Raw genomic sequence first — 26,520 nt, 5'->3', positions numbered from 1 at the left:
ATCAGTGTGCTAGGAAAAATATAAAAAATGCAAACGTTTTAAGTACCGAGATCTATTTTGGGTCGTTCAATTTCTGCCCAGAAGAACAGTGAAACTATTTTGCTACGTTCAGCACTTCACACCATGCACAAAGACCTCTCTCCTCCTGGGCAGACTTGTTTTCAAAAGGAGTATGGCTACCCTGGGAACAGAGGCCACGGCTAATATCTTCCATGGCAACATCTACTTTGACTGAATAAGCTTTATAGTTCTTAAAAAAGCCAAATCAAGTCTTTGGATGAGAATCTCTTCCTCGAGCGCAATGTACCCTTGATCACTATTTTTGGTACATGACATACCTTCTTGCTCCAAATTTGGGGAATGGATCAGAAGTTCCAAGATTCATTATTTAGAGAATACTTTATTAGTTTCTGTAATCAAACCCATGTAGATAAGACCTTACACATTTAATACAGTGCGTTACCCCTGTACAAATGGAAAAAATTGTGTTTAACATTTCTAGACCAATATGGCTGTTAATTTCTGTACAATGCCAACCCAACACGGTACGACTGGGGTAGTTTTTCCAAAGTTGACAGCACAGCTAAGGTTTCCAAAAATTCAAATTATTTATATATATATATGTATATGTATGTATATATATATATATATTTATTTATTTATTTATATAAAAAGACCAATAGCAGTATGTTATGCATCAATAGCAGCAACAGCCTTTCCAGGTTCTGCGGTCATCTGCACAAGATTATAGACACATCCAGCACGCTCCATTAATAAAAAAGAAAAAAAACAGGTAAAAAAACAAACCCCCAGAAAACAGCAAAGTTCTGTTACTGTTGTGGTACCTGGCACCATTTTTTTTTTTTTTTTTTTTTTTTAGCTTCTCAATCATCATCTGGAAAGAAAACATTCTAGAATAACGTCATTAAAAACAGCTCTGAGAAAGCACGGTCACTGTTACGTATCATAAAGCAGGTACAAGGTATTTTACATTCACAGAGGTATGATACAGTACTGTCCTACACCTAGAATACTAGAGGATACAATTTAAAAAGGCATTATTTGAGACTTGATTCTACTTTTCCAGCAGAGGGCCCAAAGGGTGGTACAACACAGCTCTGGTAAAGAAATGCACCTTCTCAGACAGGATTTCCTGTCATTAAGGGCACGGTTCTAGGTATTCACTGCTCTTGATGAACATGAGCTAAAAAACCGTTAAAAAAAAAAAAAAACACCAAAACCCAACAAACCCCATTGGATTCATACAAAGATGATGGAGTGGAGGCAAGCCAGACTCAATCTAACTAGTATTTTACCCAATCTGTCGTGTTTGAACGGTAAGAACTCCGTGGAAGAAAGGAGACGCCAAGTAGCACTTCAAAGCTTCAGGCCACAACCAAAACAGCATCATTTCAAACAGAAGCGGTTAGCCAAACCCTGCCCTCTTGGGGACGTCCAAGGGTGTGGATGTCAACATTTCATCATCTACTCACTCATCCAGGAAGAAGGGGAGATCAGTTACTGTACTTTGATTGTGTTCAACTCAATCACAAGGTTACAAAAATAGCAAGCTGCCATAATAAAAAATAAGGCTCCTCTATCCAGCACCAGTTACCTTCAGTTCTTGACCACCAAGCCCACAAATGCTACAACCATACCCAAAGCACACAGGGAGCAAAGAGACCACACCTGACACATTAGCTGGAATCACTGCTGTTCGGCATCAGCTGTTCCTCTGCAGGGTTATTTTCCTCTACCTCTGGTGTTTCATCTAACCGTAAGGATTGCAGTTCTAAATTCTGTGCACTCACGGGATGCGTGTGCATATCTGTACATAGATTCTGACCGAAGATGCACGGCGGTCAACCGAGTGTGCATCACATAGCAGGTGCGAGCCGGCAAAGCCTCACTTTACTGGTGCAGCAGCTGTGTGTCAGTGTAAATTGCTCCTGTGTCCCCTGTGTACCTCCAAGCTCTGGACAGGATAATGTCACAGACCATTTTACCCCTTTGGCTGCTGGCATTATCCAACTCAGTTCTCCCTCTTTCCCCGCTCCCCTCCCCTGGCCCCCGGCCCCCGGCCCCCGGCCCCCGGTCCGGCAATAAACCACAGCCTTTAAGATTTTGTTTCTTCTGTTTTGATCGCCTGAGGCTTGATTGGTCCAGTTCTAACAGGTTTGGTGGCTATGGTGGGTGCAGGGGGTGGCTTTTCTTCTACTTTTTCCTGACAGACACCAGGTGGGTCGGCCAGTGTTTCAGGAGGTTTACTGGAATCACTGTCCACTTTCTGGGCTTTGCCTCCTATCTGTTTGCTCTGTTGTTGTTCAGAGAAGAACCGTTGCGTGGACTGAAGAACCTCTGCTCTCTGCTTTGCCTTAAAAAATAAGAAACAACAACTGAAAATGCTGCAGCGCCACCAAAGCCCATCCATCAGTCTCAGTTCACACTCTCGTACCGACCACAAATCAGTCTTCCCCTCGCTGGTCTGGCCCAAAACCAAAAGCACCTCAATGATCTTTCAGCTTTTAACTGATAGATTTCTTCCTATCTTTGCAATCATTCCATGTGATTTTTTTTTTTTTTTAAGCATTTGGAAACAGGACCACCTCCCACCACCTTTTCAAAGTTTGCCCTCTTATAAGATAAGAAGATAGAAATTGCTGTTGCTCTGTATCTTTTCCGGAACAAAACTTATTGATATCACATTCTGTTTAGGGAAGCTGCTTGCAAATTTGAAAACATATATATGTAACACTTAAAACTTCTAGTTATCAATATGTGGTCTACAATAAAACGAAAAGGAAGCACTTATATTGTGGCATTACCAACACCTAGGACCAAATGTCTTGTGGCTGAGTCCTCTTCCCACAGCTCTCTTCTGCAGGGGAAGAGCGTCAGAAATTAGTAACTACAACTTCACTTGATCACTAAGTTCTGATAGCTCCTACCACATCCTGAGCTGGTAAAATAATCTCCTACTTTTAATGGCTACGTGCCCCGGAGAATATACTTACGTCAGTCACTCTGTAAATTATACCACTGTAATGTACACAAGTAAAATTTAAGTTTCTGTATCTCTTGCATACAACAAAAAAGCCCTTCGTGTTCTACAGGAAACCTGTACTATCCAAAGATCTAAAGCAATTCAAGAAATTTTTACCCCCCCCCTCCCCGTTATAAGCTCTACTGTCATTTCCAACATGGGCATTATATGAAAATCAAGTGCCAAGGAGACAGAAGCACAAGTGGAAACCATGGCCAAATAGTTTCCAAAGATTTCTACACTTGTATTAAATATACAAGTATATTTAATAGTTATGAACAGATGGAAATCCCTAGGCACACGGCCGTAATACAAGTAGATAATATTTAACAAGAGTTTCACCGCAGAGTAGTCTTTAAATTTGATTACTCAGGATGAGAAATGAGGGATATTAATGCAGAAAGAAACCAGCCAGTCAACCAAATTTTCTAAGCGACTGATCATGAACATGTTTCTAATTCAGAGTAGAGCATTACTTTGGACACTGCCCTATTTGAAAGCAGTAAACGTTTCTTTGTTCTAGTCTGACATGATAAACACACACACACACGTAGTGACAAAATAGGCAGAATTACTAAGACCTCTAAAGTCAAGTCTAAGTAAATACAGAAATCAATGGACTCCGCTGGCTGTACAGGCAGACAGGTACAGTTTACGCTAGAAAAACTGTCCCCACACAGACTCCTAAAGGCACTCTTCTGCATCAGCAAACGTCACGTTATCAGTGCCTTTTATCGTGAAGGATCCCAAAGTGCTTCTCCCAGTCCTTCATCTACAGCTGCACCATCTGCTGTAGGACGTGCCAACTCAGGTGGCGGGCAAAAAAACGGGCATGGAAACAGCTTGAGAAGAAAACTGTACATGGATGACTCATGAAGGAAGAAAAATCAAGATAGGTAAAAATCTCTTACCCACTCCAGAGTTTTCACATAACCATGATTTATATCTTAAGTTTGGGGAGGGGGAAAGGATAAAAAAGAAAACCAAAGGGGGGGGAAAAAAAGAAAATGGGGAAGCCTATAATAATCCGTAATCGCTTTTTTGCTCTTCCAAAAAATGGTAGCAGCTAAACTCAGATCTCCCTCAAATATGTATTTTTAAAGTAATTCATTTTGCCAGAGTTTAAAATGTCAACTTGTTTGCTAACTAAAGTTGCAAAAAAAAAAAAAAAAATAATAATAATAATAAAAAAATTAAAAAAAAAAAACAAAACGAAAAAGTGGGGGGAATAGGGAGGAAAAAAAAGGAAAAAAAAAAACCAGGAGTGAATAAAAGCAGTTAGCTCGGTTAAGTCTGCTAAGACAATGAATGCCTGGGTATGTGGTTATGGTCCAGAGGCATCTTAAGACATGGTTCAGAGACAGATTCTTGCTCTGTTGGCTGTTAACACTGTACTAACCTTCATGTCTTGTTCAGCCTTCAACGCAGCCTGGGCCTGATTACCTCTGACTCCAGATAGTGATCCACAAGGACCCCTGGCTACATGTGGCAAACGAGCATGGCTCATGAGGCCTGTGGTCAGCGGAGGAGGCATCTGACTGGCCAGTGCCATTGGTGGCCTCTGAACAGGCGCTGGGAAGGTGTTAGTATGTGGGGCTCTTACCAATGGAGGGACCAGGTTAGGCTGAGAGAGAATCTGAGTGAAAAAAACAAAACATACAACATTGAACTGTTAAAAAAAAAAATTCTGCCAACTAGACCAAGGTTGGCTTATCTCAGAGTAAATCTGTGCCCATTCTGCCAGTGAAAGGAAGTGTATGGATTTGTGCCATTCTATTACAGGACCAAGAACAAACAGGCCATGCTTGGAGAATCTAACAGAAAAATTAGGCAAAGCATGCTATGGCACTTCAGTGGACTCTAGCATTTCATTCAGCTACAAATTCTGAAGGGGAGATAGAAAAGCTATTAATTAGGATATTTTTTAAAAAGATATAATTGCAGAAAAGGCACACACTTATACCAAACATAATCTGAAGATAAATAAAAATGATACCAATTCAACAAATAAAGTGTTTTTTCAGGAACAAACGCTAGTTTGTGAGAGTTACTATCGATTTTAGTCTTTCCATACGATCAGCAAAGGGAAGAGAAGCCAACGTTTTTACACATATATTAGAACATCTTTTGGAAATTTTACCTCAACTACACATAGTTATCTTAAAAAACAACAACAACAACACAACAACAAAAAATCTTTAAACCTAGAAAACTTTAAGCACTGGGACCCTTCTCTGAAAAGTCAACTTCTTCAAAAAAAAAAGATAAAAGAAACAGGACTAAAATAAGTGATCAGAGCTGTGTGGGGAATCTTTTGACTACTTCTCTTGTCTGCTTTAGAATTCTACGGATACCACCTGTATCTAGCTAAAAATTGCAGAGAACACAGGTCACAAATTTACTGTTAAATAAGAAGCTGTTTCTCATTAAAAACTCTGTTTCTAAACTAGTTACAATATGGCAAGATTATGAAATCAGAGAATTAGCCAGATTAGCACTCATTTGCAAGGAAATAATACTCATTTCTCACTCGTATCTGCCCACCTGGGGTGCAAACTGTGTAGGAAATGGTTGTGTCATTCTCACAGTGGCAGGGGCTGACTGGAACTGCTTCTGATAGACAATGCTGTTCATTTTGCCGGACTGGCTGTTCGGACTTGTGGAAGTAGCCCTTGGAAAAAAGCCATCACTGGTCAGTACAGTAGTGCCAAATAAACAATGCTGTCAGACTTTTAGAGACGTTGCTCTTGGTAGATTCTTCCTGTGTGGTAGCTGATGAAAATTTACCACGGTGAGTTACCAAATATTATGGCAGTGGAGAGACACTGGAGGGGGCAGAGGTGAGAAAGAAAACTAGCTAGATATGCCCTGTATTTAAAAAAAAAAAACAACTTAAAAATACAGTATAGCAAACACATTCTTAAGAATTTAATAGCTTAACATCTCAGGTACAACTATCGGAATGTCTTGTGCTTACCACAGACCTGGTGACACAGTAAGTAAGATCTAACAAACAAATTGTGCTTAAGTATCTGAAAATCCAAATGCCCATTTTACCGGAAGGGACTAGATGTTGGTGTGGTGCTTCTACCGCTGATCGGAGGTGTGCCTGGTTTTATATCAATGCCACTTCCAAAGGCTTTCAGTTCCATTTCAGACATCTGAAAAAAAAGCATAGGATAAACTCAGCATTTCTGGAATCCCATAAGCTGAATGCTGGGTTAAGTGTTCTATATACGAAGACTTAATCCAGGAACGGTCAAAAACCTTCAGTACACAAATGCTATATATAATTAAATTGCAAATACCATGGAATGATCAAGGCCAAATTTATGGATGGAAAGTCTTAAGAGATAGTGTAAACCCAATTCTTCCACAAAATTTGTGAATTGTTATTAGGCAAAAACCAGAGGAAGCCAAACACATTAAAAGTAAATAGATCTTTAAAAGTATATTGGGGTTTGAGGGGCACCTGGGTGGCTCAGTTGGTTAAGCATCCGACCTCAGCTCAGGTCATGATCTCAGTTTGTGGGATTGAGCCTCGTGTTGGGCTCTGCACTGACAGCACAGAGCCTGCTTGGGATTCTCTTTCCTTTTTCCTCTCCCCCTGCACCTCCCCCGCTCATGCTCTCTCCTGATCTCTCAAAATAAATAAATGTTAAAAAAGTATCCTGGGGTTTGAGACTTCCTGGAAGGTGGTAAAAACCGATGCATTTTATTTATTTTTATAAACTACACAGATGCATACATCTAAACACATGGCCTTAAATTCTTAAAGAAACTGTCGGTTTCTCTTCACTTACTTTTCCCGTGGTTGCGATCATGCTATGCTGTGTTCCAGCAGGGATTAGTCCTCTAAAAGGCTGGCTTACTTGTGCAGGACGACTCAGGCTCTGGGCCTGGGCTTGCGGGGTGGTATGCTGTAATGGGGGCTGAAGAGTCTGAGGCAGAGCAATTAAAGGCTGCCCCGTAGATCCAAAATTAGGCAATGAAAGCTGAGATGCTGGTAAAGGTACCGTAACCTAGAAAATAAGCAAACAGTAACTGCAGCAATTTACTTATACCTACTGTATGTACATCCCTACAACTACATATACAACCCTTCATAAACTTTTAAATAAAATTTTAAACAGGCTACGTCAGTCTGTTAATGTGTCTCACATATAATCTTTTGCTTAGTGCTATCTCCATTCTTTTATTAAAGGTGCAACATTAAGACAGATTAGTAGTACAGACGATATAACCAAAATAATTAGGACTATCTTTGAATTAATCCATGGTACATGTCTAACAACCACATAATACAATAAAATCATGGGGTATAAACTAAGAAAGCAGTGTTATTACCACTTCCCAAATAGACATTTCTATATTGTTTTCAGGTCTGGTCAAAACGACCTTTGACAATAAGAAACATAACCTTTCAGTTTTCATATAAACGGTATTTAACTTGAATGTCAATAAGGTAATAAATATATTTATGAATTTCTACCCTCCAAAGAGCCACCAAAATTAGTAATAAGAAAATGACTAATGGTCTGCCTCTCTCCTTCAGTCCTCTACGAACTTTTAAAGATTAGATTTGTGACATTGCTAAGAGACAGTACATGCCTGTCATTTACACTGTCATACTCTGCCACACTGTTCTAAGTATGACATTAACCAGGGTGATGTTCTTTAGAGCCTTCCTTCGCCTCCTAGCATAAATGGTTAAAGCACCTCTCATGCTTTTATGTAACTGTATATCCTGAAAATGGTTTTCGAACTTTTATATTCATGGTATCCTTTGTTACAATAATGAGTACATGGAAACTCTTTTAAAACAAACAGGCAAACAGCTGAACTGACTTTCATGTGGCCAAGGGAAGGGTGTTGTGGGACCGAGCAGGGTCTACTTCCAGTGACCCCATGGAATTCTAGGAAACCTCAGAGAAAAGTCTGACAACTATCGTACCATCTCCCCCATCCTGGTTCTATTTAAAAACTGCCAAGCAACAACAAAAGCAGTAAAAGTAATAAAATAATGAAGAAAATTGAGGAAATTTACCATGCCATAGTTTACCTGCTGGAGAGCACTTGGTGACTGGGCAGTGTTATAAAAATTTGTCTGACCAGGCGGTTGTACTTGTCCAGAATAAAGATTTGAAGCCTGGGTAAGATTTGCTCTAGCCTAGGAGAAATTTTGTAGGAAAACAGCAGTAAGATTGAAAAATTTCCAATTCAGACATCAAGTGTGTAACTTGAAAGCAATTTCTAAGAATTTTAGTATTAGGTAAAAAGAGCTTTCCCCCGCCATTAAGTCCTTTAACATTTTTTCTTTAAAAACAGTTTCTTTAAGTAACCTGTTGCATAGGAATACAATGACAATGTAGGATCCTAGTTCATCTTACCTGGAGAAGATGTGTATCAATCAGCTGGGAACCTCCTAGTCCTGATGCCTGACCCAGCTGATGTTCATACAAGATAGGAATAGGTTGCGTATTTGAGGTTTGTTGAAAGGCAAGACCTGATTGTGCCTTTGCAAGTTCCTGGTGTTGCACAGCTGGAAAGTTATGGATGGCAGTACCAGAAAGGACCACAGATGGTTGTGACAGACTGCTTTGCATAAAGGCTGGCTGAGACCTACATAGGTATTGAAGAGAAAAGACTTGTGTTAGCGAGTGAATTCTATTTTGGAATCTGGGGATCTTAAGAATGGGTATCCCAAATGACCAAGCACTCTCATTAGCACAATTAAGAAAAGAGAGAATGCAGATTGTGTCTAAGGCGCTTGTGTCATGATTTAGAGCCCTGTACACAACAAAGTTCTAGGAAAAGGCTTGCTCTTCCTGAGAAACTAGTAAGATTTTTCTCCTCTTGAACAATGAGAATGATTCTCTTGTCATTTGTTCAATAGCAAGCTCTTAACCAGATCTGGTTTTCTCTTTGGTATGGACATCCTTTTCAGATTGACAGCACTAATAGCTGACTTTTATTATTTATATTTCACTACTTCCCCTTATATATATGTTTCTTATAAAAGATCTCAACACTTCTATGGGATGAAGCAGAGTAGTTGTTCAGGATTACCCACAAAGTTTTGGTTTATTTTTATTGCGGTATAGTGGTCATATAACATTGTATTAGTTTCAGGTGTATTACATTATGATTCAGTATTTGGATTATGAAATGATCACCACAACAAGTCTATTTAACATCTGTCACCATACATGCACATAGTTACAAAAACACTTCTTTCTTCTGACGAGAACTTTTAAGATCTACTGTCTCAGCAGCTTTATTGTTTAATGTTTGAGAGAGCATGTGTGTGCATGAGCAGGGGAAGGGCAAGAGAGACAGGGAAAGAGAATCCCAAGTAGGCTCCGCGCTCAGCGCAGAGCCCAACTCGGGGCTTGATCCCACAAACCGTGAGATCAAGACCTGAGCTGACATCAAGAGTCGGGCGCTTAACCGACTGAGCCACTCAGGCACTCCTCTCAGCAACTTTAAAATGCCCAACACAGTATTATGGCCAAAGGCTGCAAACTGCTACTTATAAAGTAAGTCATGGCAGGAGAGGGGTGTGTCTGGGCGGCTCAGTCAGTTAGACATCCCATTTTGGTTCAGGTCATGATCTTGCGGTTTCTGAGTTCGAGTCCTGCATTGGACTCTGTGTTGATGGTTCAGGGCCTGGAGCCTGCTTCCAATTTTGTGTAACTATAGTTAATAATACTGTATTGCATATTCGAATGGTTAAAAAAAAAAATACAATGCTGAAATCTAACTTCAGACTACCCTCTTACCTCTGGGATAGGGGCCTTCAAGCTATATTTTTAAAAATGCTAAGATAAAAAGTAACTAGATCAAAGTAGTGGGTTAAAGACAGTATTACCCATAAATAATATTACGCTTTGTTAAAGCTGACATATGTGGCAGAAACAAAAGCCATTAAGCAGGAATGCTAGCCTGGAGTCACGACCAATTTTTAGAAGGTCTATGTTTCAAATACAAAATGGGAAAACGTAAGCATACTGTTATAAACTGCCCTGTCATGGCAGAAGTTAATTCAGGGATTCCATATTAATAAACATTATGCTGATTAGGTTGAGAGCAAGAAGTAGCAGAATGATGTAGGAATACAAACAACTGCTTTCAAAGGCTAACCTGTGCCTTCTAATATGGTTGTCATTAGCCACAATCACATACACAGCGTACATCATATTTCTATTGAACAGTCCTGGTCTTAAGAAGTACATCTTCCAAGACAGTCGTTAAGATGGGGATCAAGACACAGACCGTCAGTGCACAGCTACTCCAACTCCCACGGCTAAGGATGACATCGCTCATCACGGAACTCTTTTTTGCACAGCTGGAAAGTAGCCGCAAACTTTTCAACAATGTTTTGAGCAACTCATACCAATCAAAAGATTTCCTTGATCAAAAAAACAGTTTCTTCTATATTTGTCACCATTCTCACCACCGCTTCTGTTCTTTGACACTCTGCTCTTCTCTCTTTAATCACACCCTATCCTAAACCCTGACCCCTTACATACCCCTGTCACCTGCCAGGTCTCGGCTCACACCCCACACAGCAGGCAGATTTCTAGTTGTTGCAGCAAGATGGCAGGGAGCCTTTTTAGGTCTGTTAGCAGCTATTTTCTGTGATTTCTAATTGTTCTGGGATTGTTGTTATCCTCAACTTCAAGAAGGTTTGAGGTCTCATTTTGTTAGGTAAAGTCTTGACTGAAATTACCAGAGGCTGAGTCTCATGACATATAATCATTTAACAACAGGGTCATCCTAGCTTGGGGCGGGGGGGGGAGAGAAGGGGGGAGGAAGGAGCAGTAGGGATATGGCAAGAAGGCCCAGCGGTCACAAAAGCATGTACCTGTACGGCTGAAGTGAGGAAGTGAATAGCTCCTGAGTCTGGGAAACGGCAGGTCCAGCACCAAGACCCAGCTGGGCCTGATGCTGCCCTTGCAGTGGCGCGTAAATAGGGATCGGAATCTGCTGAACTGAGGCTGGCTGCAATGCAATAAAAAACAATACGTGAGCACCATATACACAAATCACAACACTTGGGAAAATAAAAATTTGAGATATGAAAAGAATAAAAGAACAATGCCATGCATATCAGCTCCCTTTTCAAACGAAACCAAATGTAAACATCTAAATTTTCCTTTCAATACATTACTTTTTCTACACTGTTAATCACTAAGGTTTGGCAAATTTGGGAAAAGTGTGAAAATTTGGCCAGTACATATCAAAGTAATCGTGGATTGTCCCATGTTGTCAACAGAAGATTTTAACTTCAAAGAGGCTGTTATTTGTAGCCCAAGGTAATCATTACACCATTAGCATGCCAAGAAACAAACGTCTGTGGTATTTACCTGAGAAAGACCTGGCTGGAAGCCTTGTTGCTGAGCCAAGGATGGTGGGGCCAAGCGTGCATGTTGGGTGTTGAATAAATGACTCGTGTCCATATAGAATGCAGGGATTTGAGCTACAGACCATCAGGAAAAACAAGCAGTAGTCAGTGTCTGAACTTCAGAATTTTCCAAATAGTAACTAAAAACTAAATCTTGAAGCAGATTTCAAATTAAATGAGCCTTCTGAAAATTACTACAGCCAAGGAAAAACTAGATATGTAGAAAGATGCAAAACTTCTGGCAGACAGGTATATGCAAATTAAAACAACAAAACTCTAGTACAGTTGACCCTTGAAAAACATGGGTTTGAACCATGCAGATTTTTTTCGAATAATTCCATATAGTACCGTAAATGCATTTTTCCTCTCCTTACAATTTTCTTAGTAACGCTTTTTCTCTAGTTTACTTTATTGTAAGAATACAGCATATAATACATATGACATACAAAAATATGTGTTAATCAACTGTTTATCAGTAAGGCTTCTGATCAATAGTAGGCTATTTGTAGTTACATGGGGGGGGGGGGGGGGGAGGGGCTAAAACTTGTATGTGGATTTCTGACTGTGTAGGGCGTCAGCATCCCAACCCTTGCATCATTCAAGGGGTCAACTGTACCTGTGATGATATAGGAAAACAGATATTCATATACTGCCAATGGGGTATAAACTAGTAAAATTTGACCTGATCTACTAAAAGTGAAAATGAACCTACCTGCTTACTGGCAAACCTACTCTAATTTTATATCTAATTAAGGAATTTAATAGTTCAAAGGAAGTGATGTTTAATAACTGAAAGAATTTGGTATAGATTCTTAACAAATTTCTATATATTATATAAACTATTTTGTGATTTGCTGTTTTTATATAATAGTATGTTTTGGAGAAGTTCCCATATTGTTTTTAATTTGTCATCATTATAAACAATATTGCAATCAATAAAAACTCTCATACATGTATCTCTTATTAATAGAGAAATTTATTCATATAAGATTCCTAAGTGTGAAAACTCTCACTACAGTTAAGTACATACACATAGAATATTCTGAGATACTTTTCTAAAAGAATTAGGTTCAATTTATACACTCACCAGCGATGAATTAAGAAACTATTAATAATACCTGTGACCCTTAAAGAAATCAATCTTCCACATAGAAAATGCCTTTCTTTGAATAGAAAGGCAAGAAATAGACTGTGTTCATTTATTTTTTTCTTCTTTGCTAATCTTAGTTTACTCTTCCCCACAAATTTTATTATCAATTTGTCAAGTTTCAGATAACAAACTTTTATAACTTGACTGGAATAACATCTAATGCAGAAGTTATTTTGCTAATTATTAGACACTAATTTGTCTAATATATTTGTAACATATGTATAAGGAACTGCTAAGAGTCCCAGAATACTTACCAAGGAGAGATAACATTAAATTTCATGAGGAAACAAATTTGCAAAGCAGATCAAAAAAATATTTAAACTTGAGGGGTGCCTCGGTGGCTCAGTTGGCTAAGAGTTCGACTCTTGATTTCAGCTCAGGTCATGATCTCGTGTTTTGTGAGACTGAGCTCTGTGTCGGGCACTGACAGCGTGGAGCCTGCTTGGGATTCTGTCTCTCCCTCCCTTTCTGCCCCTCCCCACCCTGCTGACGTTCTCTCAAAATAAATAAAGCTCAAAAAATTTTTTTTAATTTGAAAAAGAGAAAATATAAGCATTTAAAAAAGTTTTCATTTTCTAAATTCCCTATACCCAAGCCCAAAAATCTTACCTGCTGCAGACTGAGACACATAGACTTGTGGACTCTGTTGTTGCTGGGCAATAAGGGAAGGCATACAGCTTAACTGTGAAAAATGACTTGCAGAAGGTAGGCTGCTTGTCTGTAACTGCTGGGGTTTCACTTTACAAATATTAGGAGGGTCCGATGTGGTTGTAGATTTTGTACTCAAAGAAGAGGTAGTGTATGTACCAGCTCCTATACATGGGAGAGGGGGAAAGTAGCATATTTTCAAGTGCCACTGTTGTTCACTGTAAAATAACTCAAGCACCAGCTGGAAACTGGCAAATTCATGTTTATGTTCCCCATGTACTTAAGTAACAATCACCAAATGTAAACAAGACTATAAAATTTGGGGAAATATATACAATAAAAAAATACAAAGAGAAGACAATTTCAAAATACTACTCATAAAATAAGGTGGCCAAGGGTCTACAGAGTTGTTACAGTTTGGTCTCCAACTAATAGTGTTTAATCATCATAAAGAAAAGGAAGGTCAAGTGCTTCATTCATTTATGGCTAGGCTAAATGTAACAAGACAGAAGGATGAAATGCTGCACCTTATGAATAATTAAGGATGTAAATGCATCTCAAGAGATCACAACTCCTCCTAAAAAGTCACGTAAACAAAAGGTTAGAGTTTTTCTTCTTTCCAGCAAAATACCTTAAGGGTAATCTTAAGAGCTGCATTCATTTATGAATATTTACAAACATCTACTACGGTCAAGCATAGACATTAAGAATATAGAAGATCAAAGTGCTGCACCTTAAAAATCATTAATGTAAAAGGAGCCTTTAGAGATCACAAGTGCTCTTAAAAGTCATATAAACTTAAGGTTATAGTCAGTCCCCTCCCTCCTGGTATATATACCAGCAAAATACAGGTATGTGATGATACCTTAAAAACAAAGACAAATTATTAGTAAATAAGTAGAGTTATAAAACTTAAGATCTTGACAGATCAATTAATTCTGTAGATCAGTGAGCTTTAATGACTGTAACACTGGAGGAATGACAATACTGGCATTTGATTAAAAAGTGAGATGTAATCATCATTCTTTTCAGACTTCAAAAGATGTTCTAAGAGAGGACCAAGATCAAGGTACGTTTGTTCTTCCTTCCACTTGAGTTTCTAGCAGTAGGAGTACACTTGACCCTTGAACAATACAGGTTTGAACAGTGTGGGGCAGTCCCTCCACTTACACATAGACTTCCCCCCGCCCACCCCGCAATTAAATACAGTACGGTACTGTAAATGTATTTTCTCTTATGATTTTTTTTAGTAACATTCTCTTTTCTCTTACTTTATTGCCAAGAATACAGTATGTAACACATGTAACAGACAAAGTATGTATTAATCGGCTACTTTTATCAGTAAGGTTTCTGGTCAATAGTAGGCTATTAGTAGTTCATTTGGGTGGGGAGGGGAGGAGTCAAAAGTTATACCTAGGGAAAAGGTTATCCTGGGGTTTTGTTTTGTCTGTTTTTGTTTGTTTTTTGACTGCGCGGGGGAGGGGAGGGTCAATGCCCCTAACCCCTGCGTTGTTCAAGCTGGGTCCAAAGAAAGATGTAGGAACCTTCCCAGTCCCTTTATTTCCTAATCTCCCCACCACACTCCCCTCCTGGTTGCTTTACAGTCCCAACTCCTATCCACCCAAGTGACTGGGTACAATGCTAAGTATAATGAAGATGTCTTACAAATTCATGGTAGGGAATGCTTGAAAGGGTCTTAAAGAGGGCAGAGAAATAGAATACTCTATGATTTGAATCTCTATGCTTGTCTTGATACATACTTTTGATTCATACTTTTGATAACACCAAAATAACTGTAGTATATTCTAAAGACCACTTCTTTTGGTATAGAATGCCAGAATATTGAAAGGCAGTAGTGCAATCACTAAATGAGAACCAAAGAAAGTAAATTATGTGCTGGATTATTTTATATCTTTTGGAAAGCAGCTTCTGTTGCTTTGGAAAACATTACAGCATAGTGGGAAAGCTTGAAATGAAATTTGTTTTCAATATAAGAAACGTGGTTATACATATGGTAAAAGGGTGTACTTTCCTAGAGTCGAGCATTTTAGAAATGTAATTACTTAAGAACTGTAAAGTCCCCAAATGAGATACAGTTTAATGAAAGGATTACATACTAGCAAAAAATTTAAGGAAGAAAAACACTTTCTAACCTGGGGTGTTCATGGACTCTCCTTAAAAACAGATGAAACAAAAAACAAAACCCACTAGATAGCATCTCGTCAAATAACAGACTGGAAATTCTTTACCCCTAATTCTTCACCAGAAAATACACGTCATCACAATAGATTTAGGCCAACAATTCCTTCAAATTAGATACAGATCACAAAAATCTACAGCTCGTGTGATTCTTTGTTATTTCTGAATTGGACTATTAGCTATATATATAGGTTAGAAACTAAAAATCCAACTGTGAATTTTATAGAAAAATTTAGAGGAAAAAGATAAACATCTTTTCGCCAATTACTTATTAGTACCTATGGGGGGGTTGTTGCAAGCACACAGGAGGGCATGGGGGTGGGCAAGAAGAGTTTACAAAACAGCTAATGATCAGACATTGTGCAGTCTTAAATATTTTAAAAATAGCAGGTTTTGGGGATAGTAAACAGGAAAAGATCATAGGAAATGTTAAATAATTAAGACATTTAAAGGAAAGGTATAAAACCTTCTACCTGATAGTGATGTTGTGGGAGTGACTGAAGCAACAGGAATCTGAGGCATTGATGCACTTGAGAATGAATTGTAATTAGCAGGGCTGGGCCCACTGGCACTACTGCTGACTCCACTTGCAATTGGAGGTGCTGTGGAAGTTACCGGAGACCCCTTTTCCCGTACATTTGGAGAATTCTCCCATGCCTTACGTGCTGACTCCATCTGTAATAAAATGGACATTTTTTTTTAAAGGGGGAAAAAAAGCGAATGCAGAATACACATACCAACATACACATGTGTGCATATATTTAAATTCCAAATATAAAAAATAAACAAATAAATAAATAAATTCCAAATATAATCCTTCAAAAAAAACTGCAAAAATTTAAAAGATTAAAATCCTAAGGCTTTCAAACCTTTCACTTTCCCCTTTATCTTTGTTCCCTTGCTCTAACTGGGAGGCAGTAGGCTGTAATTGTGTATCTAAAGAGAGCTTGTTGACAGCTTTGGCAAAGAAGTCAGTGAAATATAAAGTCAAAGCTCCTGTATCATGTCCATAGGAGTCCCCAGCCCTCCAGATGATAAAGAAACAGAAATGTCCTGCCCCTTAGGACTGACCTAAGGCTCTGACTCCAGTTGGAAAGGCACTGAGGCCCTCCATAAATACCTATCCCTTCTGTGTAAGGCAGTTGTCAAATGGCAGATGACAGGCACCTTTTGTTTGGCTGTTTTATGTTCAGCGTTTTAAAAGGCAAAGTAACCAGATAGGTTTTAGGCTTGGGTGCAGTAGAAATAGGTCTTGTTTTACACCCAGACCTCAACAAGCATTTCAGATACTGACTGCTGCCATTTGAATTTGTGACTACGGGCTTTACCTGTAGTCTCCTAGTTTCTTAAAATGTAAAATCAGGTTGCATTTTCATCTACCTAGACCAGTGCTACTGAACAGAAATGTAAATGCAAGCCATATATATAATCTTAAGTTTTCTAACCTGTATTTATTTATTTTTAAAAAAAAAAAAAATTTTTTTTTCAACGTTTATTTTGGGGACAGAGAAAGACAGAGCATGAATGGGGGAGGGGCAGAGAGAGGGAGACACAGAATCAGAAACAGGCTCCAGGCTCTGAGCCATCAGCCCAGAGCCTGACGCGGGGCTCGAACTCACAGACCGCGAGATCGTGACCTGGCTGAAGTCGGACCCTCAACCGACTGCGCCACCCAGGCGCCCCACCTGTATTTATTTTTGATACAGGGAGAGACAGACCATGAACAGGGGAAGGTCAGAGAGAGGGAGACACAGAATCTGAAGTAGGCTCCAGGCTCTGAGTTGTCAGCCCAGAGCCCGACACGGGGTTAGAACTCACGGACCGCGAGATCATGACCTGAGCTGAAGTCGGCCGCTTAACCGACTGAGCCACCCAGGCGCCCCATAATCTTAAATTTTCTAATAGCCACATTTTGAAAAACTAAAGAGGTAATACTAATATCGATAACATCTTTTATTCAACCCAATGTATCCACAATGTAAATTAAAAACTACACATCAACACAAGAATTGACATGTTTTAATTTTTAAAAATATTAACATTTCAGATCCGGTGTCTATTTTACACTTACAGCACACACCTCAACTTGGACCAGCCCATTTAAGTGCTTACTAACTACATGTGGTGAACTGGATGCCACAGATGTAGATCTTCAACAGGAAGGAACAGATACACAGATTGTGGCGTTTTTAGACCTACTGGTCAAAATACTGGGCCAAGAAAAAATGCTGAAAGTAATCTATAAAATTCGGCTGTAAAAAATCAAGTAACAATTTTTAATGCCATAGTTAAGATGTTGTAGGTCTTTGAAATACCAACTTAAAAATACTAATTTTTCCCCTTGACAAAAACTGTCAACAAAATCCATGTAATAGAACTTTTCTATACTCATATATTACCCAACTAAAGAGAGAGTCAGAAGAAGTAAAAGTAAAGAAACTAGAGAAGTTTTAAGCTAATGACATTTAATTTAAATTCATTTGAATTTTAAATGTATATTTCTTCTTGGAATGTCAAAAACATTAAGTGAAAAGCAGTGTTGAATAGGTTCTCTGAAGAATTAACTGGCCTAAAGAATTTATGATGATATATTTGCCTATGTGAAATAAGACTAGCCTTGAATAGCATACAGTCAAAACCACACATTAAGACACAGTATAAAACACAGACTGAGACAGTCCTTCAAGTGGAAAAACAACGGCTGAGTAGGAACTGGTAATAAAGAGGAAGGACTGGGGAAAGATGGTGGGGGGGGGGGGCTGACACAAAGCAGAATGGTCACCTCATAAAATTTTAGTCTCAAACTTCTAGAACTGAGCATTGGCCAACATGTCTCCCCCTCTCCTGAAGACCATCAAAGATTCGCTGTCAACCAATGCAGCATTAGGAGGCCCCGCTATAGAGGTTATACTTGCCCAAATTACAGAACTGAACAAACAGCACCAATGGAATAAACATACACACTTTAAAAAACCTTCACTTTATTTCATGTCTGTGCTTTTTAAAAAAAACCTGACTAATCTGGAGGTGAGTGGAAATTGATTTAAAATTCTCAACTCAACTGTAAAAAAGCGTCAGTGACACAGTTCAAAGTTATAGACACAAAAGGAGTTTTAAAAACAAGCCTAAATTTCTTGATATAAAAAAAATGTGTGTTGTCTATTATCTCTTTTGCCCTCTAATTCAAAATTATCCAACAAAAATCAAATCAAAATCACTTGTAATTACCTCATTATAAAATATTCTACTTATTACAGTGCATTCATTCAATTCACATGATTTACAGGAAAGATAGAAAATTAAGTCTTACCATTACTGGTACTTAGGATAAAAAACCATGCAACACCAAGCTAGTTGGTTTGTTTTGTACACAACTGATGTATCCAAACACTATGGTCCCTGAGAGGGACTCAGTACAAACACGGAATATAAGTGCTCTCCTGTATTTTTAACACAAAATTCGCAACCGTAACCGGCCTCACTTTAAAGTGGATTTAGAAATTAATAAAATTTTAGGGTATAATTTGACATAACTATTTCCTCAGCTTAGTAGTGTTGCTTACCACACAAAACAAGTAAAAATACCAAAAGAATATTTTTAACGTATGTCCCCTTGCACGCACTCATCAAGGACCTTTAGAGAAGGACGCTGTACATACCTTGAAGGTGAGGCTGAAAGTAGTGGGAGGAGCTGAAGTGAGGCTGGAGCTCTGTTGGATAGTCTCCCTCTTAGGGAGGGGGAGGGTGTTGGGCAGGGGCACCTGAAAAGGTAGGCAACACATATCATCATCAAAGTTGCTACAAAAGCCCCATTACGGAGAATGCTAAAGTACTCTTTAAGGGTGTTTATCTTTCATCAGAGCCAACAGGAATATTTCATTACTTAGAGTTACATTGTGTCTGCAGTAATTGATATTTTTGGACATCTTAGAGAAATGCAATCTGCTTTTTAAATCTGTTCCAAATATAAGGTATACACTCAAAGGCAGTTAAAATTTTTTTAAATTTATTTAGAGAGAGAGAATCCCAAGCAGGCTCCACACTGGCAGCACATGGCCTGAGGCAGGGCTTGATCCCATGACCAAGAAATCATGGCCTGAGCCGAAATCAAGAGTTGGATGCTTAAGCAACTGAGCCACCCAGGTGTCCTGTCTCGCATATTCTAATGTGTATACTAATCACCAGGGGATGTTATTAAAATGCAGATTATAGTCAGGTGGAGTGAGGTAAGGCCTAAAATCCTTCAAACAGGTACCCAAGTGGTGATGCTTCCTAGACCATACATTATATTACGTAGCAGAGCTCTAAGGAATATAATTTCCATTAAAATTTTCAGGGACCCATGGGTTCTATCAGAAGCATTTAACATGATAATGTAAATATTAAGAAATTAGTCTCCTTCCTGCAATTTAGTCAATACTCTTATAACTAGATTCAAAAACAAAAGTCAAATTGGGAGGAAAGTACAGAATATTGCTACCACCCTGTTACACTGAGCAAGCTGGCTCGCTCTAGTTATAACATGATTATGGCAAATATTGTCAGAAACGTGAATATATTACAAACTCTCTACACATATCTTTTCCCCTCTAAGTCTCTAGACCTTGAGATTTTATTATGTACTACAGTATGATTGATTTTGATGGTTCATTTATTCAGATAAAATGAGATGCTTAGCAAGCATTTTAAGGTAATCATTTTAAGATCACTTTGTGTGTGGTACTATGGAGTACTAACAAATTGAGAATACCATGGACTACTTAATGGAGATTACTTTATACATTTTTTAAATAGCTGTGCTAGGAATATTAATTAAAAAAAAAAAAAAAACAGGGGCGCCTGGGTGGCTCAGTCGGTTGAGCGTCTGACTTCAGCTCAGGTCATGATCTCGCAGTCTGTGAGTTTGAGCCCCGTGTCGGGCTCTGTGCTGACAGCTCGGAGCCTGGAGCCTGCTTTGGATTCTGTGTCTCCCTCTCTCTCTGCCCCTCCCCCGCTCATGCTCTGTGTGTGTGTCTCTCTCTCTCTCTGTCAAAAAAATAAAATAAAAACATTAAAAAAAATTAAAAAAACCCCCAACACCTGCATTTAAATCTTCAAGACATTCAAAGATTCAAGATTCAAAATGATTGTAACATTAATACTATCCAATAAACACCAGCTAAATATCTTAAATAAGTAGATTAAGCCTTGATAAGGGGAATAAACCTTTATCAAGAATAATTTTTTCAAAACACAAAAGCTCTATGCATAAAACCCTCAAACACACTAATGAGTGCAAAAGGAACATTTCAAAAGGTCCTAAAATTTTTCCCATGTAGGACATTTTTTTTTTAAGTATTTATTTTGAGAGAGTGCGTGAGCAGGGGAGGGGCAGAGAGAGAAGGAGAGAATCCCAAACAGGCCCTGCACTGTCAGTCAGCGCAGAGCCCAACGTGGGGCTCGAACCCAGGAACAGTGAGATCATGACCCGAGCCGAAACTTAGAGCTGGACGCTCAACCGACTAAGCACTCCAGCCCCCCCTAGGACATTTGTTTTTAATGCTACGTTAGTTAAGTTCAGAATCACCACTATACTTGGCACAAATAAGCACCACTGTGAAATCACTCCAAACTGATGACCACCTGTAATTCTCCCTGACCCAAGATGATCTTCCTGTTTTCACACATGCTGTGGATACACAGCTAAAAAGCAAATGTAGACTACTTGCTCAGACACAGGCTGGGTCTCTCTCTTTTAGTTATCCTGCATGCACAAGGAACTACACTTTGATTAGCACTGCAGATCATATGGAAACCATGAAAACACTCTCATGAATATTTTCAATGACTTTTAAGGGTTCTGAGAACTTATTCATATTTCATGAACCATATTTTTAGAGGGTGGTCTGGCAGAAAGCATCATATACTTTCTTGAAAAAGTGTCATCTAAAAATTTTTTTTTTTTTTAATGAGAGAAGACAAAGTATAATTCAACTTTATGTTGAGGCTTACTGATTCAGTATTTGATAATCAACATAGTGGTATCCACACTTATCTGACAGGGAGTCTTTCTGTCCTTTGCAAATTTCCCATTACTTCTTACAGGAAATTAAAGAAATTTAAGACTATCTCCAAAAAGGTAAGGGAAAAGGGATTTGGTGTATCAAGAGAGGCTCTATTACATGGAAAAGCTGGAGACATTACATTCATCAGCTCCTGAGGAGCTCTCCTATCACTAACAGAAAACATGCAACATACTCCTTTCTCTCTCCCTTTTCCTCAGTCCTATGGCCTGACCACTAAAGTTGGATTACATGATCCCTAATGCACTTTATGCCTCTAAAATTCTATATACTTGATGCCAGATGTAAAACTAGAAAGCACAGGGAAAAACATCTGTAAGACCTAAGATTTTTATTCTCAGAATGATAGAGTTAAAGCCCTTTGTGTGAAAGGTTTAAATATATCTGTGAAGGAGATTTTTGAAAAGAATGAGCCTTATTGTATATTTTAAAAAGAGAGCAACTGACCAAATTTCCACCACACCTGCCCTCCATAACAAGGGCCGCATGTGTAACTCTAAAATGCTCTTCCACCGCAGAGGGTTACCTAACTTGTCTGGGCTTATAATTTTTCACCTGTCAATGAACTAGGCAAAATGAGGGACTGTAACGACTTAACATAATCTTGAATTATAACACGGCTGTTCTGGAAAACTACAGCCAAATTTACGTAACTTACTATCACTTAAAAAAAATTTTTTTTAATGTTTATTTTTTCAGAGACAGAGACAGACCACAAACTGGAAGGGACAGAGAGAGAGGGGGAGACACAGAATTGGAAGCAGGCTCCAGGCTGTGAGCTGTCAGCACAGAGCCTGACGTGAGACTTGAACTCACAAACTGCGAGATCATGACCTGAGCCGAAGCTGGATGCTCAACCAGCTAAGTCACCCTGGTGCCCCAACTTACTATCACTTTTTAACAGAGCATTTGAGAGTTTCTGAAGTACAGTACTTACACATATGTTACAGCTCAATCTTTACAACAGGAATGTTGCTAAGATACAATGTAATTTTTTTTAAGCTCAAAAAGAAACACAAGGAATCTTTGGCAACACTCTTTTTGTTTTAATTGAGTGAGCTTTCACTGCATTATGAAAGGTTTCATTTAAGAACAAAATTATCAACCAAATAAATTATTGAATCTGTAGAATGTGAAAGGAAAGAACAAAATTCTTAACCAAAACCAGGTTAACAGGATTAGTACTTATGAAACTAAGCCTAAGCTTTGACCATTTTTGGTACTTATTGTTATGAGTGCCCCAAAATACAAATTGACTAGGACCTTTCCCAGAGAGGAATTAAGTATCCGTCACACGGTATGTATCAGGTAACAGCAGGTCCCTGACCAAACCTGAGCGTCCGAAGTTGATTACTCACATCGTTAACCAAAGTGTCCTCCATCTTTGCACTATTAGTAGCCACAGTGTTAGGCAGAGAAGAAGAAGGTGTAGTATAGTCTGTCACAGACTCCTGTGGAGCAGTAATAGAAAAAAATACACTGTAAACTAAATTAGTGACTCACCTTCTAATGACAGCCTAACAGATGTAAAGTAGTTTTGGAGAAAGCAGAAGAGGAGATCTTAAGACTCAAATTACTCAAATCTTTAAAAGCAATAGTGTGATAAAACAAACGTGGACTCACCCCTGAAGGGGTGACATTTGAACTACTGCTGGGGTCCTGTACAGTTTTTTTTTAATGCATTGCTATACTGTACAATTACACTCCAATTACAACTTAAAAAATTTACATGCATCGCACAGTAGGAGGCTGCCAACAGTACCATTTATTTCTGCGGATTACTAAAAGAACTCTATGTGGTTCTCATACTTAATCTATAGCTTACTTTCAACTACTGTTTTTTTTTATTCTCTTCAAAATACAACATAGATAAGTGAGTGTCAAGATCTTAGTTGTTGCACTTAGGTTTTAGGATAAACCTGTTTATCTTCATGAATCTGTTCTTTAAATATGGTAGAGTTGGATCATCAGAGTTTTTTGTTTACACGTATTGAGTTGTATAGCAATTAAAAGGAACGAAATATTCAAATATGAAAGTTTCCACCTACCTTTCTTCTCATTGAGTATATGAACCAGAGTGAACACAAAAGGGCAGGTATAAATTTTGCCATTCCCACAAGCATTGGTCCATATAAGTCACTCAGTGTATCTTGCCATAGTGAGTATTTTTAAAGATCTGCACCTTTCATTCAATGAGGTCCCTAAACACTAGTCAATGATTTCCTCTGGTGCTCAAGCAATGGAAGTGATCTACTGCAACCCTGGAAGAAAACTGGCTATCCTGGAGTCACTAAAAATTTGATTTGACCTACTTCCCAATTTCAAAATCTTACTAGTGGCCAAGGTAAGGCTCCACTGTAACACCATTAACAAAATAAAAACATAAAAAAAAAAGGATTGTTATCCTTTCAAAGCCTGTCAAAGCCCAATGAAAAGCATTCGAATCTTGTGTGCACATTTTTCACTTAAACTACTCAGTCCAGAATTAAGAATAAATTTCCACAGAAAGAAATAATTTATTATAAGGAATTTCTTTAGATCACAAATACATACCATGCAATAAAAGAGTCTCTGCAGAATAACCCATTAGTTTATAGAATTATATGCCTCAAGCCAAAGAAGAGGAGGAAGAAGAGGAAGAGGAAGAGGAAGAGGAAGAGGAAGAAGAAAGAAGAAAGAAGAAAGAAGAAAGAAGAAAGAAGAAACAGAAAGACGAAGGAAGAGAGAAGAGGAAGAGTATTATTGCTGTTTTCCCCATTCATTCAGACATGGTTTGCATCAACCGAGCCGGTCACCACTGCATGTTGCCTACCTTCACATTAGTGCCATATTCCGTGGATGAGACTGAAATCATTGTTCCTATTTCAGTAGACATTTCAGAAACTGCTTTGGTTTCCTTTGTTGTTACAGGATCTGTATTTCTGACTGTAGCAGCGCTTGGTTTCTCTTGTCCCTCTGGCTCCACCTGTTGGGCATCTTTCACCTTTCTATTTTTTAACGATCGCTCTTTTCCAATAGGACCTGGTTTGTGTTCTTTGTTTTCTACTGGACTCAAATCTGGAAGCTAAAAATTCAATGTTTATGACAAAAAGGCATCACGACCAAAGACAATTCATTGAAAATTAATTCAACTTTAAAACTGTTAACCATTCTCCTTTAAATGTTAGTGGCTTTCATATGAATTATATTTACCTTCTGGGCTTTGATGGGGCCTGCCCGAGGCTGCTTCTGCCGTTGTTCTTTCGGTTCAGGTATCTTGTCAGTGTTTTTTTCCGAAAGCACGGGCACAATTTCATTTTCATTCCCATTTGAAGCTGGAGCACCAAACTGAATTGTGTCAATGCCAATTTCAACTCCACTTTCTTGACCATTCTTTGTTCCCTAGGAAGAAAATATTTTAAAACTTGATTATTATCAAAGCAAACGGAGTTCAAAGATGACTTAATGATGTATGTAGCACATATTTCGTAACAGGAGGTTTGAAGCAATCTATGCATTAACTAACACTGATCATGTTTTAAGAGAACTTTCCTTTAGCCACTACTGATCTGTATTAAAAAACGACTCATAAAATGAAAACCAGGACAAGACTTACGTTTTCTAAAGTCCTGGCTTTAAGAGTTAGAAGTTTGAGTGTGGGCAAATCATAGCCTCAAGTTACTCACTCATTTATAACAAATGTAAAAGCGACAGACACACAAAGACAGCATCAGCAACAAATAAACGGATGAGGGAGAGAAGAAAGATAGGGACACGTGTCACATACTTTCCTTTAAAAGAAAATGAAATAATGTCCATGAAAATACTCTGTGTTTGGTAATAGAGTGCACACAACTTAGGAATCAAATTAAACTGCTAACTTATGTGGCATCTTTGTGCAAGGCACTAATCCGGACACCAGGAATCTAATTAATCTAACTTGCAGAATTCGCATTATAGCATATGGAAAAAATGAACAACTTGAAAGGGATATGCAAAAATCAATACATGGTTAAGCCACTTCAGATTGGTGGACAAAAAAGGCCCTGAGGAGGTCACACCGAAACTTAATCTAAAAGACCAAATCAGGGGGAAGTGTTTCTAGCAGAGAAAACACCCGGTGTAAAGGTTAAGAATTAAAAAAAGGGTAGTGGAGGCTGGAACATAGCAGGTATTAGCAGCTGTGGTAGAAGATGAACAAGTGGAAAGCTAGACAAAATAGGGTTTTCTAACCTAGAGAACATTTGTAACAATTACTTAATCTTTTCAGGAAGAACGAACAAACAAAACTTGGGACAAGGTTCAACTTCAGGCCTTGGTTTTACAATCAAATCATTATGTCCTATCAGCGCAGGTATCCCTGAACTTAGTGTATCAGTCAATTTCTGTGTAAGGTTACTGTTACATTTATCACTGTAACAATATCAACGGTATGAAAAGAACATGCCATTCAATTTTATTTTATTTTGTTTACTGGGGAGAGGGGGCTGGAGGAGAATCTTAAGCAGGCCCCAAGCTCAGCGTGGAGCCTGACACGGAGCTAGATCCCACGACCCCTGGATCATGACCTGAGCCGAAATTAAGAGTCGGATGCTCAACTGACGGAGCTACCCAGGTGCCCTCAGATTTACTTTTAATATGTGAATATTCTCTTTCAAATACAGGCAAACATTATTGATGTAACTTAGAATAAGAATCTCTATTTGCTTTAGTCAATGATGAAATTCTATAATCCAGTGTAAATGTACAATTAACGTTAGAAAAGCAAAATAGTACAGAAATTAATCACTGAAAGCTATTGATTTTATGTACAGAAACAATTAAGAACTTATACACAGTTTAATGAAATGAAAAAACAGATTGACAGTTAATAGCACTATTACAGAATGTGAGTTTTAGGAAGAATATCATATCCTTTGAAACAAAAAATATTTATAATGAAACTGAGATCATATTATATCACCAATCTTGATGGGTCTATTTGGTGTATCTAACATTCATAGCACTGAATGAAACTATCATAAAGAACTGT

General features: G+C 38.4%; 1 protein-coding gene across 4 annotated transcripts in view; it reads right to left on the bottom strand.

Moving 5' to 3' along the window:
* Positions 1 to 380: 380 nt before the first annotated feature.
* The window catches only part of PRRC2C (proline rich coiled-coil 2C), a 97,632-nt gene continuing 71,492 nt past the window's right edge, over positions 381 to 26,520 (bottom strand). For 2 of the 4 annotated variants that reach the window (XM_047840230.1, XM_047840231.1), the window contains exons 21-35: positions 24,702 to 24,890; positions 24,322 to 24,573; positions 22,868 to 22,960; positions 19,107 to 19,208; positions 15,921 to 16,122; positions 13,210 to 13,413; positions 11,413 to 11,525; positions 10,911 to 11,047; positions 8,434 to 8,665; positions 8,106 to 8,213; positions 6,847 to 7,065; positions 6,101 to 6,204; positions 5,588 to 5,714; positions 4,443 to 4,679; positions 381 to 2,374 (exon numbers count right to left, since the gene is read on the bottom strand). In XM_047840230.1, the coding sequence (XP_047696186.1) occupies positions 2,117 to 2,374; positions 4,443 to 4,679; positions 5,588 to 5,714; positions 6,101 to 6,204; positions 6,847 to 7,065; positions 8,106 to 8,213; positions 8,434 to 8,665; positions 10,911 to 11,047; positions 11,413 to 11,525; positions 13,210 to 13,413; positions 15,921 to 16,122; positions 19,107 to 19,208; positions 22,868 to 22,960; positions 24,322 to 24,573; positions 24,702 to 24,890 (2,577 nt within the window). In that variant the 3' untranslated portion in view covers positions 381 to 2,116. The remainder of the gene's footprint in view (positions 2,375 to 4,442; positions 4,680 to 5,587; positions 5,715 to 6,100; positions 6,205 to 6,846; positions 7,066 to 8,105; positions 8,214 to 8,433; positions 8,666 to 10,910; positions 11,048 to 11,412; positions 11,526 to 13,209; positions 13,414 to 15,920; positions 16,123 to 19,106; positions 19,209 to 22,867; positions 22,961 to 24,321; positions 24,574 to 24,701; positions 24,891 to 26,520) is intronic. The other 2 variants (XM_047840232.1, XM_047840233.1) reach the window with 1 other exon arrangement.

Source organism: Prionailurus viverrinus, chromosome F1, assembly GCF_022837055.1.
Source record: "Prionailurus viverrinus isolate Anna chromosome F1, UM_Priviv_1.0, whole genome shotgun sequence".
Lineage (NCBI taxonomy): Eukaryota > Metazoa > Chordata > Mammalia > Carnivora > Felidae > Prionailurus > Prionailurus viverrinus.
Note: the sequence above shows the minus strand (reverse complement) of the source record. Positions and strands in the feature narration are given on the sequence as shown.